This window comes from Xiphophorus couchianus, chromosome 17, assembly GCF_001444195.1.
Source record: "Xiphophorus couchianus chromosome 17, X_couchianus-1.0, whole genome shotgun sequence".
NCBI classification, from domain to species: Eukaryota; Metazoa; Chordata; class Actinopteri; order Cyprinodontiformes; family Poeciliidae; genus Xiphophorus; species Xiphophorus couchianus.
The window spans coordinates 17,973,833-17,989,541 of NC_040244.1; the positions used below are offsets into that span (position 1 = coordinate 17,973,833).

Below are 15,709 nucleotides of genomic sequence, written 5' to 3' on the forward strand. Positions count from 1 at the left end.
CCTCAACGGGTTGGGATTGAACAGCTGTGTAGCCGTAAGGAAACCTCTAATCAGTAAGGCTAACCAGAAAAAAAGGCTTCAGTTTGCTAGGGAGCATAAAGATTGGACTCTGGAGGAATGGAAGAGGGTCATGTGGTCTGATGAGTCCAGATTTACCCTGTTCCAGAGTGATGGGCGCATCAGGGTAAGAAGAGAGGCAGGTGAAGTGATGCACCCATCATGCCTAGTGCCTACTGTACAAGCCTGTGGGGGCAGTGCTATGATCTGGGGTTGCTGCAGTTGGTCAGGTCAAGGTTCAGCAACATTGTGTGCCCAAAGAATGAGGTCAGCTGACTACCTGAATATACTGAATGACCAGGTTATTCCATCAATGGATTTTGTCTTCCTAAATGGAACGGGCATATTCCAAGATGACAATGCCAGGATTCATCGGGCTCACATTGTGAAAGAGTGGTTCAGGGAGCATGAGACATCTTTTTCACACATGGATTGGCCACCACAGAGTCCAGACCTTAACCCCATTGAGAATCTTTGGGATGTGCTGGAGAAGGCTCTGCGCAGTGGTCAGACTCTCCCATCATCAATACAAGATCTTGGTGAAAGATTAATGCAACACTGGATGGAAATAAATCTTGTGACACTGCAGAAGCTTATTGAAACAATGCCACAGCGAATGCGGGCTGTAATCAAAGCTAAAGGCGGTCCACCAAAATATTAGAGAGTGTGACCATTTTTTGGTGGCAACTTTTTTTTGGCCAGAAAGTGTATATATATATATATATATATATATATATATATATACAGTCATGGCCAAATGTTTTGAGAATGATTCAAATGTTAATATTTACAAAGTCTACTGCTTCAGTTTTTATAACAGCAATTTGCATATACTCCAGAATGTTATAAAGAGTGATCAGCGTAACAGCAATTAATTGCAAAGTCAATATTTGCCTAGAAAATGAACTTTATCCCCCAAAACACATTTCAACTTCATTGCAGCCCTGCCTTAAAAGGACCAGCTAACATCGTTTCAGTGATTGCTTCATTAACACAGGTGTGGGTGGTGATGAGGACAGGGCTGGAGATCAATCTGTCATGATTAAGTAAGAATAACACCACTGGACACTTTAAAAAGAGGCTGGTGCTTGGCATCATTGTTTCTCTTCTGTGAACCATGGTTACCTCGAAAGAAACACGTGCAGTCATCATTGCACTGCACAAAAATGGCCTAACAGGAAAAAAAATCGCAGCTAGAAAGATTGCACCTCAGTCAACAATCTATCGCATCATCAAGAACTTCAAGGAGAGAGGTTCCATTGTTGCCAAAAAGGCTCCAGGGCGCCCAAGAAAGACCAGCAAGCGTCAGGACCGTCTCTTAAAAGTGTTTCAGCTGCGGGATCGGGCTACCAGCAGTGCAGAGCTTGCTCAGGAATGGCAGCAGGCAGGTGTGAGTGCATCTGCACTCACTGTGAGGCGGAGACTCTTGGAGCAAGGCCTGGTCTCAAGGAGGGCAGCAAAGAAGCCACTTATCTCCAGGAAAAACATCAGGGACAGACTGATATTCTGCAAAAGGTACAGGGAGTGGACTGCTGAGGACTGGGGTAAAGTCATTTTCTCTGATGAATCCCCTTTCCGATTGTTTGGGACATCTGGAAAACAGCTTGTTCGGAGAAGACAAGGTGAGTGCTACCACCAGTCTTGTCTCATGCCAACTGTAAAGCATCCTGAAACCATTCATGTGTGGGGTTGCTTCTCAGCCAAGGGAGTCGGCTCTCTCACAGTCTTACCTAAAAACACAGCCATGAATAAAGAATGTATTAAGGAGGAAATTTATTAGGTTAGCTTAAAATTTGGAAAAAGCATGGCTCTCTTTTCCTCCTGTTAGCCCGGGTCCCGAGCGGATGTCGTCACGGCTGGAAAGCAGACGGCGAGGCGCGATGACGTCACAGAGATATAGAGTTTAATTCAATAGAAAACACCGCATGAATTTAACAAGAAACTTCAGAGTACAAAGAAGTACATTCTTTACCTGAGACAAAAGAATTAAAAGAAAAGAACAAAGGCGCCTTTGGAGACAGCTGGTTGCTTAAAAGCAAAACAGGGCAGTTGTCTGAATTCTTATTGTTGCGCATTCCCTTTTCTAGTGAAGGCGTTTCTCTTTGTTAATATATGCAAATAGGGCGTACCCCTGTTTTGACCAACCAAGAGCTACCTTGGAAAAACTTAGACCTTCCCCTGAGTTTTAATGACAAATATCAAGAGTCATTTTAGTTATTAAAGTTATAAGTTATTTTCACAAAACCTATCTTGCTCCTCTGCAGTCAGCTTCTCCAAAGATTTGAATCTTTGCCTTATCACAAACAATAATGAGATAGAAGTCTTTTTCAACCTGTGAAACATAACATTCAAATCATTCCCTTTTGATTCCGATATTGTCATAGTTAGTACATTTTCAAATACATTCCATTTACTAGATTAGTACTTGTAGCTTGGGTAATATACTTTAATCTAACACACTATTGCTACCAATATTAAAAAGGTGTATCAGAAATTAAACCTAAGTGTTTCCAAGATTCCTAAGCTGTGATCAAGTCCAGATGCAACTCTGAGCTCCTGGGAAACCCCCAACCTCTGACCTGTGAGCCGAGGAAGATATTCTTTATGGCCTACTAATTTAAAGCCTTTCAAGAGCATAGTATTTTATGGCTGCTCTAAGTTACAGCCCTGCCAGGAGACTGTTTATCTCTGACCTTTTACCTTGCCTCAGCTTATCCTTTGTCCAAATAGGAATGTTGATCTACTTAAACGCACATGGCATTAGCTTAACTATATTAAACAATCAAAAAATAGCCATATTTCCTTAACAAATGGTACCAGAATGTCCTCCAAGAGCAACTTCTCCCAACCGTCCAAGAGCAGTTTGGTGATGAACAATGCCTTTTCCAGCATGATGGAGCACCTTGCCATAAAGCAAAGGTGATATCTAACTGGCTCAGGGAACAAAACATAGAGATTTTGGGTCCATGGCCTGGAAATTCCCCTGATCTTAATCCTATTGAAAACTTGTGGTCAATCATCAAAAGACGGGTGGACAAACGAAAAACTAGGAATTCTGACAAAATGCAAGCATTGATTGTGCAAGAATGGACTGCTATCAGTCAGGATTTGGTCCAGAAATTGATTGAGAGCATGCCAGGGAGAATTGCAGAGGTCCTGAAGAAGAGGGGTCAACACTGCAAATATTGACTTGCTGCATTAACTCATTCTAACTGTCATTAAAAGCGTTTGTTACTCATAATATGATTGCAATTGTATTTCTGTATGTGATGACAACATCTGACATACACACATGAAAACCAGAGGGCAGCAGATCATGTGAAAATATAATATTTGTGTCATTCTCAATACTTTTGGCCATGACTGTATACATATATATATATATATATATATATATATATATATATATATATATATATATATATCAGAAGAAAATCTCCGTAATAAGATCTTAGCTGTCTTTTCTCTGTGTTTATTTGGACATAATGCAGTTAGGGGCTGTACAGTGGCGCAGTTGGTAGCACTGTTGTCTTGCAGCAAGAAGGTCCTGGGTTCGATTCCCGGCCCGGGGTCTTTCTGCATGGAGTTTGCATGTTCTTGCCCTGTGCATGCTGGGTTCTCCGGCTTCCTCCCACAGCCCAAAAACATGACTGTCAAGTTAATTGGTCTCTCTAAGTTCTCCATAGGTGTGAGTGTGTGTGGTCTAAATGGCGCATTTTGAGTAGTGGGCCTGAAATCCAATCACTCCAATACAGTTGTTGATGAACAAACCTTTGTAATACCAGACCTTGTTATATTGCATTTTTGTTGTTTACTTAGGGTGAGACTTATTGGAGGCTTATATAATTGTACCCTGTAAAAAAAACAACAAAGTATAAATACAGCAAGGCCTGCCGCAGTAAACAAAAAAATCAATTAATCGCATGATAAATGAAAATTATTAACCTCATTTTAATTTATCGGCTTTATAGTTTCTTCCTGTCTTTTTCTCTATGGACACTGGATGAAAAAAGGCTCAACTCTAGTAAACTCCACTAATCCCTCCCTTCCTTATTTCCTTAGTGTAACAGAGGAGTGAACTATTGCATCAGGTAGTTGGATATGGATTTCTCTATCTAAATCTAATGATTATTGGAGGGCAATATAGTATACAGACTTCATAATCTGCTCTCTTTTGGTTGAATGTAGTTTTTATTTCCACTTTGGTTTTATGTGGTTTAGTTTTTATTCAAGCGCATTTCTTTGTTAATGGAGACTAAGAGTCCATATTATTTTTAATTTTGGTTGTTTTGTTTATTTTGTTTACCAGTTCCAGTGTTAAGTGTTCTTTTGAAAATAAAGTGTATTTATTTTTGGCAGGATGTGCTTGCATTATTATGTCATTACCATTATATCAGATTAAAATGGTCTTCAAACAATATTATCGTTTATCACTAGGCCTGTCGCGATAAACGATAAATCAATTAATCGTACGATAAATTAAAACTATCGATGTCATTTTAATTATAGGCGTTATCGTCTCTTCCGGCCTTTTTCTTTTTCTGTTAATGACACTGAATGAAAAAAGGCTCAACTCCGGTGCTCTCCACTGACCCCCCCCTCCCTTCCTGATTTCCTTAGTGTAAAGCCCAGCGGCGCACGACACGATCTTAGAGCTGCCAGCCGATTGTCGGCCCATTTTCAAAACCTGACAGGTCACACATTAGCCGACAGAAATATAACTGTTCGATCGGGTTCATTCCTGCCTTGTGGTGTCCAACAATGGGCACAAAATAATGGCTACAAGTCCAGTTAACTAATTTTAAAACCTGTCACATTCAACAGGCTGCGTTAACAATCCCAGTCGGGGAAAACCCCTGATTTAGATCGGAGCGGCCACGATGATCTACCATAACACACCACACAATCTTAGAAAGACCAACGTTTTAAGATTGTTGTAAGGGGAAAAATAGGAGCAAAAAATCTGTAGTGTGAACTATTGCATCAGGTAGTCGATGTGCCCATCTTCTCTATTTAAATCTAATTATTACTGAAGGGCAACATAATATACAGACTTCATGATCTGCACTCTTTAGGTTGAATGCAGTATTTATTTCCACTTTGGCTTTATGGTGTTTAGTTTTTTTTCAAGTGTGTTTTTTGTTAATGGAGACTGAGAATCCTTTTTGTTTTTGGTTGTTTTGTTTATTTTGTTTATCAGTTCCAGTGTTAAGTTTTCTTTTGAAAACAAAGTGTATCTATCTTTGGCAGGAAATCGCATGAATTATTACGTCAATCAGTGTAAAAAGGTCTTCAAACAATATTATCGTTTATCACAATAATTTTTGAGACAATTAATCGTTCAGCAATATTTGTTATCGTGACAGGCCTAAATACGGTAAAATTCTGGCAACCACAGCTGCCGGCATTTTACCATGAATTAGAGACTTCTTTTTTAACAGTGTAGTGTTATAGTGGTGGATTAAATTGGTAAATCTCCACTGAAGGCCCACGTCCCAAATGCATGGCCCGCCAAGCATACCTCAAATCTACTCTACTGGCCTCAACAAAGATGCTGACCTACAACCAGTTTATCATAAAGTTGAAACTTAGCAACTTTATTAGAAAATAATGCTATAACTCCTGACTATTACTTTTTATGTGGGCGCTCAGACAGAATGTGTTTCAGTTAACAGCTCTCATGGACACGGAGGTCCACCATCAGGCTTTTCATAGTTTGGACGAAGCGCTAAAATAGGTCTCCAATTGAAGCTTTTGGAATTTTCCGAAGCCATCAGCTGGTCCTTCATATACTGAATGCCGGCCAACCAGTTCTATTTTGTGCCTTATATCTGGTAGCCAAGTCTTCTAAATCTAATGCTGTCAAACTCTTTCAAAACTAATCATTTTCCAACAGTTGGCCATATTTTCTCTAGGCCTGGCTGTGCTTTTTGTTCTGTTTTGTTTTTTCTTTTTAAGATGAGGCCTAAAAAAATTCAACATGGCCAGAGCACATGTACACCTTGTCCAAGCCTGATCTAACCTGACTCGTTAACTCTGATTAGAGACCTTTGATCAAAGTAATCTCGACATATTTTAAACTGCTACCAGTTTAAAATATGTCAAGACCTCTGACTTTGCTCTCTGCTGGCTTGGAAGTGTAACTTCTCTCATTTTTAGCTTTAGTTTAACATCTTCCAGCTCCATTTTGTCACTTGTTTTAACTGCAGGGTGAGTCAAGTGTGAATATTCAGGGTTGCATGATTGATGGGAGCAGAGTGGAGTCACATGCACATTGATTCAGCACTGTGCTACGCTTGTTACAGTCTAACTTCTGCACTTTACTTTCTTTCCTCAACAGGGTAAACTACTGTATCTCCTATTTAGACTATAATATCTACATTAACCAATCTTTATATTGTGTATTCTTGTTCACCTTTCTCTATGCTGGATTTATTGTAGGCTAATTTAAAATGCACCACAGAAGCCCGAAACCAACCATTATATATATATGACTTTGGCCTGAAATGGTACAGATTTCAAGTTGGCCATAGGATTAGGGTTAGGGTTAGGGAATGGCTAGGCTAAGGAAGAACATTTCCTCTATTGTTACTACCTAAAACTACAGTTTGGTTTTTGTTTGTTTTTGACAGATGGGGAGGGTCTAGATGTATGGAGATGACAACAAACAAGCAAGATTTGGATTTCTGGGTCACCTGGACCCCCATCAACAGATGGCCTACAGGGTTTGTGCTGGAAACAGCAGAGCACTGAGGTGAAACTAATCCCCACAGAGACACGACCCAAATGCTTACATAAGATACTCAAAGAAGTCCCTTGACTAATGGGAAAAGTAGTCTCTGTGTGTATGCTCTACATACTGTATATGCATGTGTTTATCTGAAGTGTCATATCTGAATAAACATGACAGAGACACTCCTGAATCACAAAGTCTTCTCTGTGATTCAGGTATCTGAGGTTGGAGTTCCCAGTGGATAAAGAAAAGTCAATCAAAAAAGAAGTATCAATATTTTTACTATTTAGCAGAATTTGACGCACAGTAAAAACACACACACGTGGATGCCTTGTCCTTTGTCCACTCCTTGATATTCTCAATTTCCCTCTCAATTTCTTCAAGACTTTTTTGAATAAGTTACTTTTTATGGTCATATTCTCCTAAATATGACCACATGGTCATATTTATTTTATGATCATACACTCCCAAGACAAAAGGGATACTGTGAAATGTTCTGAGAGTTTGACTTGTGTATTACTATAATATTTTAATTGGGCGATACGTGAGTTTTGACTAGTGTCGCAGCGACAGTCACAGTACCGTTTTCTCATATCAGAGCAGAACCAGAGCAGAACTTTTTCCCTGACTTGCCTGTAGCGCAACTGGGATTTAGTACAGAACTAGGGCAGCCTGATTAACTCTACGTCAGACGTTTTCTCTGCAGTTAAACCATTTCTGTGTTTGCGAGGAGGGGTTTTCCCTACTACTGCTAAGACCGTTAGGAAAGTAAATAAATGAAAGTTTTTTTGTAACTTCAATGTGGAAAGAAAATTTTTGTCCATAATTTGGTAGTTGCAGGAACCCATTCTGCATGCACACTTCTCCCTACCGTGGATCTGGGACAACTGAAGGCAGAAGCATGTCAAGGATAAAAATTGGTTAATAAACATTATTTGACTGAGGGCAGTCAGATCAATTTAATTTGCTAAATTACTATTCTTGCTAAAAAAGTAAGAACAAAAAGTCAAAAAAAGGTCACTTAGTACATCAAAGATGAAAGGGGCAGGACCTCAAGCCCCCATCTCCCTCACCTATGCACATACCTACAGCACAATTTAAAAATTAATTTAATAACTTGAACCAGGTCGTGATCATTTATGTTTGGTACCAGCCTTTTTAACGAGCTCTCAGTTGGCTTGTGCTTCCCGATTGCTCTGTTTTGATGCAAATGACCTCGGTTAGCTGGTAGACTACACATCTCTATTGCAGGCCATATACTGTATATCGCACATTCCTAATCTTAACCAATAAATTAAAACCCTCACTTTGAAAGACTCATTGGAAGGAGATAGATAAGTAGATGTATTGAAATGTTTTCCATTACATTTGCTTTTATTTTCTAAATGTTAATATCGCTGAATGTGGACCTGCTCAACACCTACACAGAGACTGGAGGACAAAAGCACAGCATGTCAGCAGCAACATGAACATTAAACAGCCTGTCAAACATACACACTTTCCTTCAAGGGAAAGTGAAGGAAATCCACATAAAAGCTCTATTGTACATTTATATTACAGAGCACCAAGGAGCCCATGGTGTTCTTTTGCTTTAAGCAATAAAATACACAGACATTTCATTAAAAATATTCTTTGCAACAGCTAACTTTTATTTCCTTTAATATTTTCGAATATGAACCAAGCCTATGAGAATTTTAGTTTGAATGAATCAGCTGAAGGAGTTGAGTAGAAGCCTTCACACCCAGAGAGTAGAGACAGCAGCTGGGTGGGACAACAGGGCTGCTGGGGTGATTAGGTTGGCTTGTGCATTTACATGTGGGAGTTCACTCTCGTTAGTATTCATCAGTTCACAAAGTAAGCAGGTCACAAGACAATTTAATTGTTTTTTGATGTTTTCTTCACCTACTTTAACAAACACATTATTGGTGGATTCTTTCATCCTTTAGACATTGAACTTCTTAGTGGAGTAGCACTTTATAAAGTACCTGGATCTCCATGCCCTGCTCCAGTAGTCTCTTGGCTTGGTTCTCCACCTCCAGCCTAGCTCTGCTGATCAGCAGCAGATCATTCTCGATCACCTCTATACCGCTCAGATCCACACCTTGAGACAAGTAGTCTGGAATAGAAAAAAGAAAATGGTGATTAATTTGTACATTTTGGCGTCTAAATGTGGTGAAGCAGAATTTGGATTTAATAGAGAGAGGAAAGAAAGATGCAAAAGTTAATTAGACTATAACAAGTGCAGCAACCTGCACAACTAATTTGTACACAGCCCTGCTTCAATCTATCAATCACACATCCCTGAAGATTTACAGTTATAACAAAAAGGAGATGGAAGCTCTTACTCTAATGTGGTCTGAAAACCAAAGTAATAAAATCTTTTTTTTCTCCGAAGAGTTGTTGCGGCCCTAGTGGCTCGTATTTTTTGCGACAGTAGTCAGACAAAAAAGGGGGCGAGGAGAGGGGGGAGGACATGCAGCAAAGGTTGCCGGGACTGGGAGTCAAACCCGCAACGTCCGCGTCGAGGACTAAGGCCTCCAAACGTGGGGCGTACTAACCCCCTGCGCCACCACAGCACGCTCCACAAAACAGTAAAATCTTGATTAAAATATTATCAGGTTTACTTCGGACTCAGGCCTATAGTCAAAGCTCTTTAGTTGGGTCAGATCAGGCTCTGATTTATACATGAGGCCCCTGGTACCACTGCTGTCAGAAAAGAACAGGAAGCTGAGACTAAAATTCAAACAGGCTCACCAACAGCAGGTTGGAAAAATCATTGCTGTTATGTGGAATCTGGTGTAAACAACATGAAGACATGGATCAATCCAATCTTCTATCAACAGTTCAAGCTGGTGGTGGTAACAGTATCTTCATGGCAGACTCTAGACTCATTAGTACCAACTATGCATCGTTTAACCCTGCCAGAGCCTACCTGAGTATCATTGCTGTGCCCATCAGTTTATGACCACTGTGGACCCATCTTCTGATGCTTAATTCCAGTAGGACAATGCAACATGTCACAAAGTTCTGATCATATCTACTGTAGTACACAACAGTGAGATCACTGTAGTCCAGTGTTCTCCACACTCACCAGATCCAAGTCCAAGAATCTGGATTTGGGATGTAGTGGGAGTGGGACTACATCATGAATGCACAGAAGACAGATCAGCAACTGTGAGACAATATCACGTTAATATATGGAGCAAGATGTCTGAGGAATATGCCTGACACTTTGGTTGAATCTATATGATACAGAATTAAGGCAGTTCTGCCTGCAAGATGCACCCAAACACACACTAGGACGGTACACCTATTAAAACTCTTTAAGTCTTTTGTTCAATTTCCTCTAAAGCTCTTTTCCTTGCTTTGTGTTTGAATGGGGCTTTATAAATAAATAAGGAAGAAGGTCCAGTTGATATGGCCAGTTGATATCAGCCAGTCATTGTCTGTAGAGCAATTCCTCCTCCTAAAGAAGAATAAGATGACGGTGGGAAGAACTAGCTTTCTTTTCACAGAAAGAAACCTTCAACTGAGCAGCCTATGTTTTCTATACTTCAGGCCTTGCTTAAATTAGGAACCTTTTAGAGGCCAGATATAAATAAATGATCTTTCATAAAAATGCATAAAAATGCACTTTTTTATGCATCGATAGTGTTTAACCCTTTCAAGAAAAAAACAAAAACAAACTTGACCCAGATTTGTAGAGGGACAATTTGAGAACCAGGCATTTACATCTTCAAACTGTAAAGTGTACTTGTACAAAAATGTTTAGTCAACTATTGTTCAAATGATACTCTGGTACTTCATCAACATGTCTTCTTTGTGATTAAATTATCATATTTCATCCTACTGACAGAGAAGATGACAGCAGGACAAGTCAGCTTGACAGATTTGTCAACAACACTTATTTCAAAGAAGCACATAGCACTTCTGACAGCCTGTTAAACATTTCACCTGCCTTTTCCCCTGCATTGTTTCTCCACCTACTGTCACTCTAGCTTTATACCATCTGGAATGGTATAAACTGGCCCATATATACTGGCCTAACTCGCAGGAAAATATTGCAGTGGACAATCAGTTGATTGTATTCCACCAGTATAATGAGCCTATTAAACAATGTCTATTAAACAATGAGCATCTGAAAATGTAGCATCATAGACAAACTGCTAAAATTAACATTGATGCTGTTGTTAACTAACAAACATTATGCTATTAGAACTTTAACCAGAAAAGAGAGAAACCTGAATGTTCATGCAGCAATACATGAGGTGGTGTGTGTGAGGACAGCAGGCCAGGCAGACCAGAACATGGACACACTATTACAATGTGAATAACAGACACTAAGCAACAAGCCGGTGAGTATTACTACGGTAATCTACAACCTTTTAGTTTTTTTTTTTTTTTTTACAAGAGTTATTTATTTGAAAGTTGTCAGACAGAAAAGTGAGTTATGAAGGAAGGGGAAGACATGCGGTAAAGATCATCAGGCCGGGACTCAAACCTGCGGCAGCCACATTGAAGACTAAGACTTCCTTACATGGGTCACGCTTTATCCCTGCACCACTTCCATGCCCTAATCGGGCCTATTTTTGATGTTGGAGTAGTAGACTAAACTCGCAGCTGATATGGTTCAGCAATACCACTGATCTGTCCATTACAAAGGGGTCCAGCTATGATGTCAAACGTGGACTCTGGGGTCATCAGTGACTTTGGGTCTGTTTGCATGATTGATTTTTTTCAACTGCAATAGCGGTTTGAGATGATGTTTGTTGTGGGTTAATAGAAAAGAAACTGAAGGGAGCCGAGTCAATCATGGAACTGGTTTGGCTGTATACTGATATTTCTAAGTATGCTGTACACTCCCAGTTCTGGCTTAAAGTACAGTCTGGTTGCTACACAAACACCTTTGTTCTTTCCTCTACACCAGGTCACTATTGCAACTAAGAATTTGTTCTTAATAACTCACCTGGTTAAATAAAGGTTAGATAAAATAAAATAATTTGAGGTTTCAGCAGGTCACATGGCTGAAATTAAAGTAGAAAACTGACTCAGATTAAACTTTGCTGCATTAAGATGACTGGTGCTCTTTGGTAGCGTCATAGCACAGAATTTCACAAGAAAAAAGATTAAATGCAAATGAACCTCAAAAAGGGGATCACTCCTCTCTCATCTGAAAATGTTTGACAGTATACTTCCCTGCACTGCAAGTCAAGTAAAAAAACAAGAGGTTGGAAATACACAGAAGCAAAGCTCTGGCGTGCAAAAGTAATATGCAGCACAGGACTTAAAACTAAAGCAATGTCAGTTTTAATATGAACAATAGACATGATTAAAAAAATTAATAATGGGAGAATTGTACAGAACCCGTACAACCTCCTATCATGATGGTCAAAAAGAAAATATGTTTGAAGTTTTCACTTAATAAATGATCTGTCCATGTAATATATATATTACTCCTCCTGTTCCTTCTTGCACAAAGGCGGAGGTAGCGGTCCTGCTGCTGGGTTGTTGCCCTCCTACGGCCTCCTCCACGTCTCCTGGTGTACTGGCCTGTCTCCTGGTAGCGCCTCCAGCTTCTGGACACTACGCTGACAGACACAGCAAACCTTCTTGCCACAGCTCGCACTGCTGGGGCATTCAGGAAGACTATGTTATTTAATTACAGTCTTCAGCTCGTCTGAACTGTTGGTTCTGATGTCTCATTTTCCTCCTGAAGTGGACCAAAAAGTGAAACTTTGGCCTCTGGCCAATGGACTACTTGACAACAGCCCTGAGATTCTCTGTGTGGTTTAGGTCAACCCAGTTTGCTGGCATTACCATGGTGACTAAAGCAGGCACTAGTACTTTTGGCACTACGGGTTGGTACCTAAACCTTCTGTAAAATGAAATCAACATCTCCATAAAGCTCATCAGAAGATGAACAAATTGGCCACCACAAATAATTCAGAATGAAAAGACAACAAAAAACCCTAAAATTATCTTGCATTAAATAGTTTGATGATGTTTTTTTTCTGCTAATTGTAGCATCTGAATCGATTCTTTTTACATTTCAGGTCTATAGTACACCTAACACAAAGGAAGAAAGATATACTATTCTTATACAGGTGAAGGACTGAAGTATTGTGCAGACACCACATATTCAAAAGCAATCTGTCCAAAGCTACTGGCTATTTACCAAGCCTAGCAGATATAAAGATGGAACAGCTGAGCTCTGTGAAGAAGTCTTTGTGTGAGTTGGTCTTTTCTGATTTGTGTCATAATGTGCTCACTGCTCACAATGCTGTGCATAGTCATGCATGCCAAAAGGAGACGACACAGACCTCTGGTTATGAGGAGACATTTCCCAGGGCATAGGCAGAGCTCTGGCACAGATGTGCCTTACTCTATGTAGTAAGGGAATGAATTGAGAATGCAGTGACTCAGATTACCAATAATCTCAGCCTCCCATATACACTGGCATGCTTCAAATTAGCAGGAGAGAAAGAAAGTTCTTGTCCACCTGCAGGATAATCTTGGTGGTAAAATTACTTTTTAGTGGTCGTTTTTTGTTGGTTTTGTCTTTTTGTTGTTATTTTTCTGTCAAGGAAAAAAGTATGAAAACTGAGTGTAAAAATGAGAATGAAATCAATATAATTATATCATTGTGATGTAATGTCCTTTCTCAATAAAAATGTTAATATAAAAAATAAATAAAATTATTTTTAGTAGCATTATTAGTTATCAGTCAACCAAAGGGCACAAATCTCTGAACAGCTGAATGTTCACACTTTGCCACAAGCCAAAGTGTAGTTTGCCTTGTGGTCCAAAAGAGGACAATTCTACACTTAGCAAGAAATAGTCCCACTTTTCCAAGAAAGCACTGAACTAAGCAGGGGAACAACAATCAGTGGCACGATGGCTAAAAAATCCAAAAGACACTTAAAAAAGTGAGTAGAAAATAATAAACTTAACTTAAGGCGTTTGCTAACATTAAGAACTGCAAATGACACATTTGGTTGTAGTAACCCAATTTGTATGATAGGTTAGTAATATACCAATAATGTGTTATACAACCCACTCAGTATTCTCAGTACTGTAGATCTTCCATCTACCACCATCAAATTCCAATCATAACACACTCCACTCCTATGAAGAATGTTGTAGTACCAAATTGTGAGATGGTTCCTTGACTGTGCTTCATATAATTGATATCTACAGATTTTGGAACCCAGAGTAACATTTTGCAAAAACTAGTCAGAAATGAGGAAAGACACTGAACAGTCTGCTGAGACGAGAGATGCGATGATCAATTACTGCTTTTCTTTGAGGTCTGACCTGCTGATTCCACTTTGTCATTCTCAAGACTGAAGAACAGAATAATATGCAACACAAATTAAATCAGAATATACATAGAATTAAATACTACAATTAGGACTAACAAAAGCAGAAAATAAGACATCATAAAATTCTTCAAGAGTGGCTTAAGATGAGAGGCAGAGCGAGTGCCCCACATGCAGAGTCTGTGGTTCTTGACGCCACCATCCTGAGTTCAATTCCTGACTCTAGGATCTTTGTTGCATCTCTTTCCCGATTTTCTTGCCACCCATTTCCCGGATGGCAACTGCTAATAAAGGTCTCTAGTGCTGAAAAAAAATAATCTAAAAACTTAGACTTAGACTGACTTTATTGTCATTTTGCATGCACAGGGTGTATACAGAACGAAATTTCGTTGCATACGGCTCAGGACAATGTTTTGAGCTTCCAATGTTGTGAGGTTACTCCAGAATAAAATAAAATACAATATAAAATATGAATATAAAATATAAAGTGCAGGAGTGACAGTAAAATATAAGTTATTTAGCTCTGTACATGTGCAAGGTATGAAGTGGAGACCAGATTTTAAGTGCAGTCCAGTTAAGAGTTCAGCAGTCTGATGGCAAGTGGGAAAAAGCTGTTTCGGAACCTGGTGGACCTGCACCGGATGCTGCGGAACCTCTTTCCAGAGGGCAGCAGGGAGAACAGTCCATGGTGGGGGTGTGAGGGGTCACTGATGATGTTTCGGCCTCGGGACACGCAGCGCTGGGATGAAATGTCCTGAATGGAGGGAAGGGGGGCCCCGATGATCCTCTCTGCTGTCCGCACCACTCTCCTCACGTTCTTCCAGTCGGAGGCGCTGCAGCCTCCACACCACACAGAGAGGCAGCTGGTCAGAATGCTCTCTATGGTGCTTCTGTAGAACGTCTTGAGGATGGGCGGGGGCAGGTGTGCTCTTCTCATCCTCCGCAGGAAATACAAACGTTTCTGTGCCCTCTTGGCCAGAGACGTGGTGTTCCCAGTCCAGGTGAGGTCGTTAGTGATGTGCACCCCCAGGAATTTGGTGCTGCTGACCACCTCCACAGCCGAGCTGTTGATGAGCAGTGGAGCGTGGCTGGGCCGGTTCTTCCTGAAGTCGACGATCATCTCCTTCGTCTTGTCAACGTTCAGGATCAGGCTGTTGTCTCTGAAGATTGGCTTAAGAGTTGCAGTGACGCTCTTCAGTTAACCAGTTTCAGTAGACTTAAATTTATGAATGTGTAAATGTATGAATTCTGGGACTTAGCTATATTTTTAAGATGCAATGAAATGTCACAGAATGTTGAATAAACTATTTATAATATTAATTTCTTTGAACAATTTAATCTGTATGTATTTATTGTAAGCACCTGAACAATTTATTTTCCTGTTTTTTGCACACAGAGAAAACTGAATTGTGGAGGACAACAGAATCTAAATCCTGATCTTTCAGTCTGTGTTTGCTTAGCCTGGCTGTGCCATTGTTGCCATGCCACTGCCAAGCACCCCTAATTAGTCCACTGACAAGCTTCACTCCAGATACACTCGGCAAGCAATAAGGACAACTTTAACAGCTCAAATGGTAGCGAGATTGGAGCAATCAGGCAA

At 40.0% G+C, this 15,709-nt stretch overlaps 1 protein-coding gene across 2 annotated transcripts in view; it reads right to left on the minus strand.

The window, feature by feature from the left end:
• The window catches only part of cog5 (component of oligomeric golgi complex 5), an 83,685-nt gene that overhangs the window by 35,063 nt on the left and 32,913 nt on the right, over positions 1-15,709 (minus strand). For both annotated transcript variants that reach the window (XM_028043544.1, XM_028043543.1), the window contains exon 8: positions 8,776-8,906. In XM_028043544.1, coding sequence (XP_027899345.1) covers positions 8,776-8,906 — 131 coding nt within the window. The remainder of the gene's footprint in view (positions 1-8,775; positions 8,907-15,709) is intronic.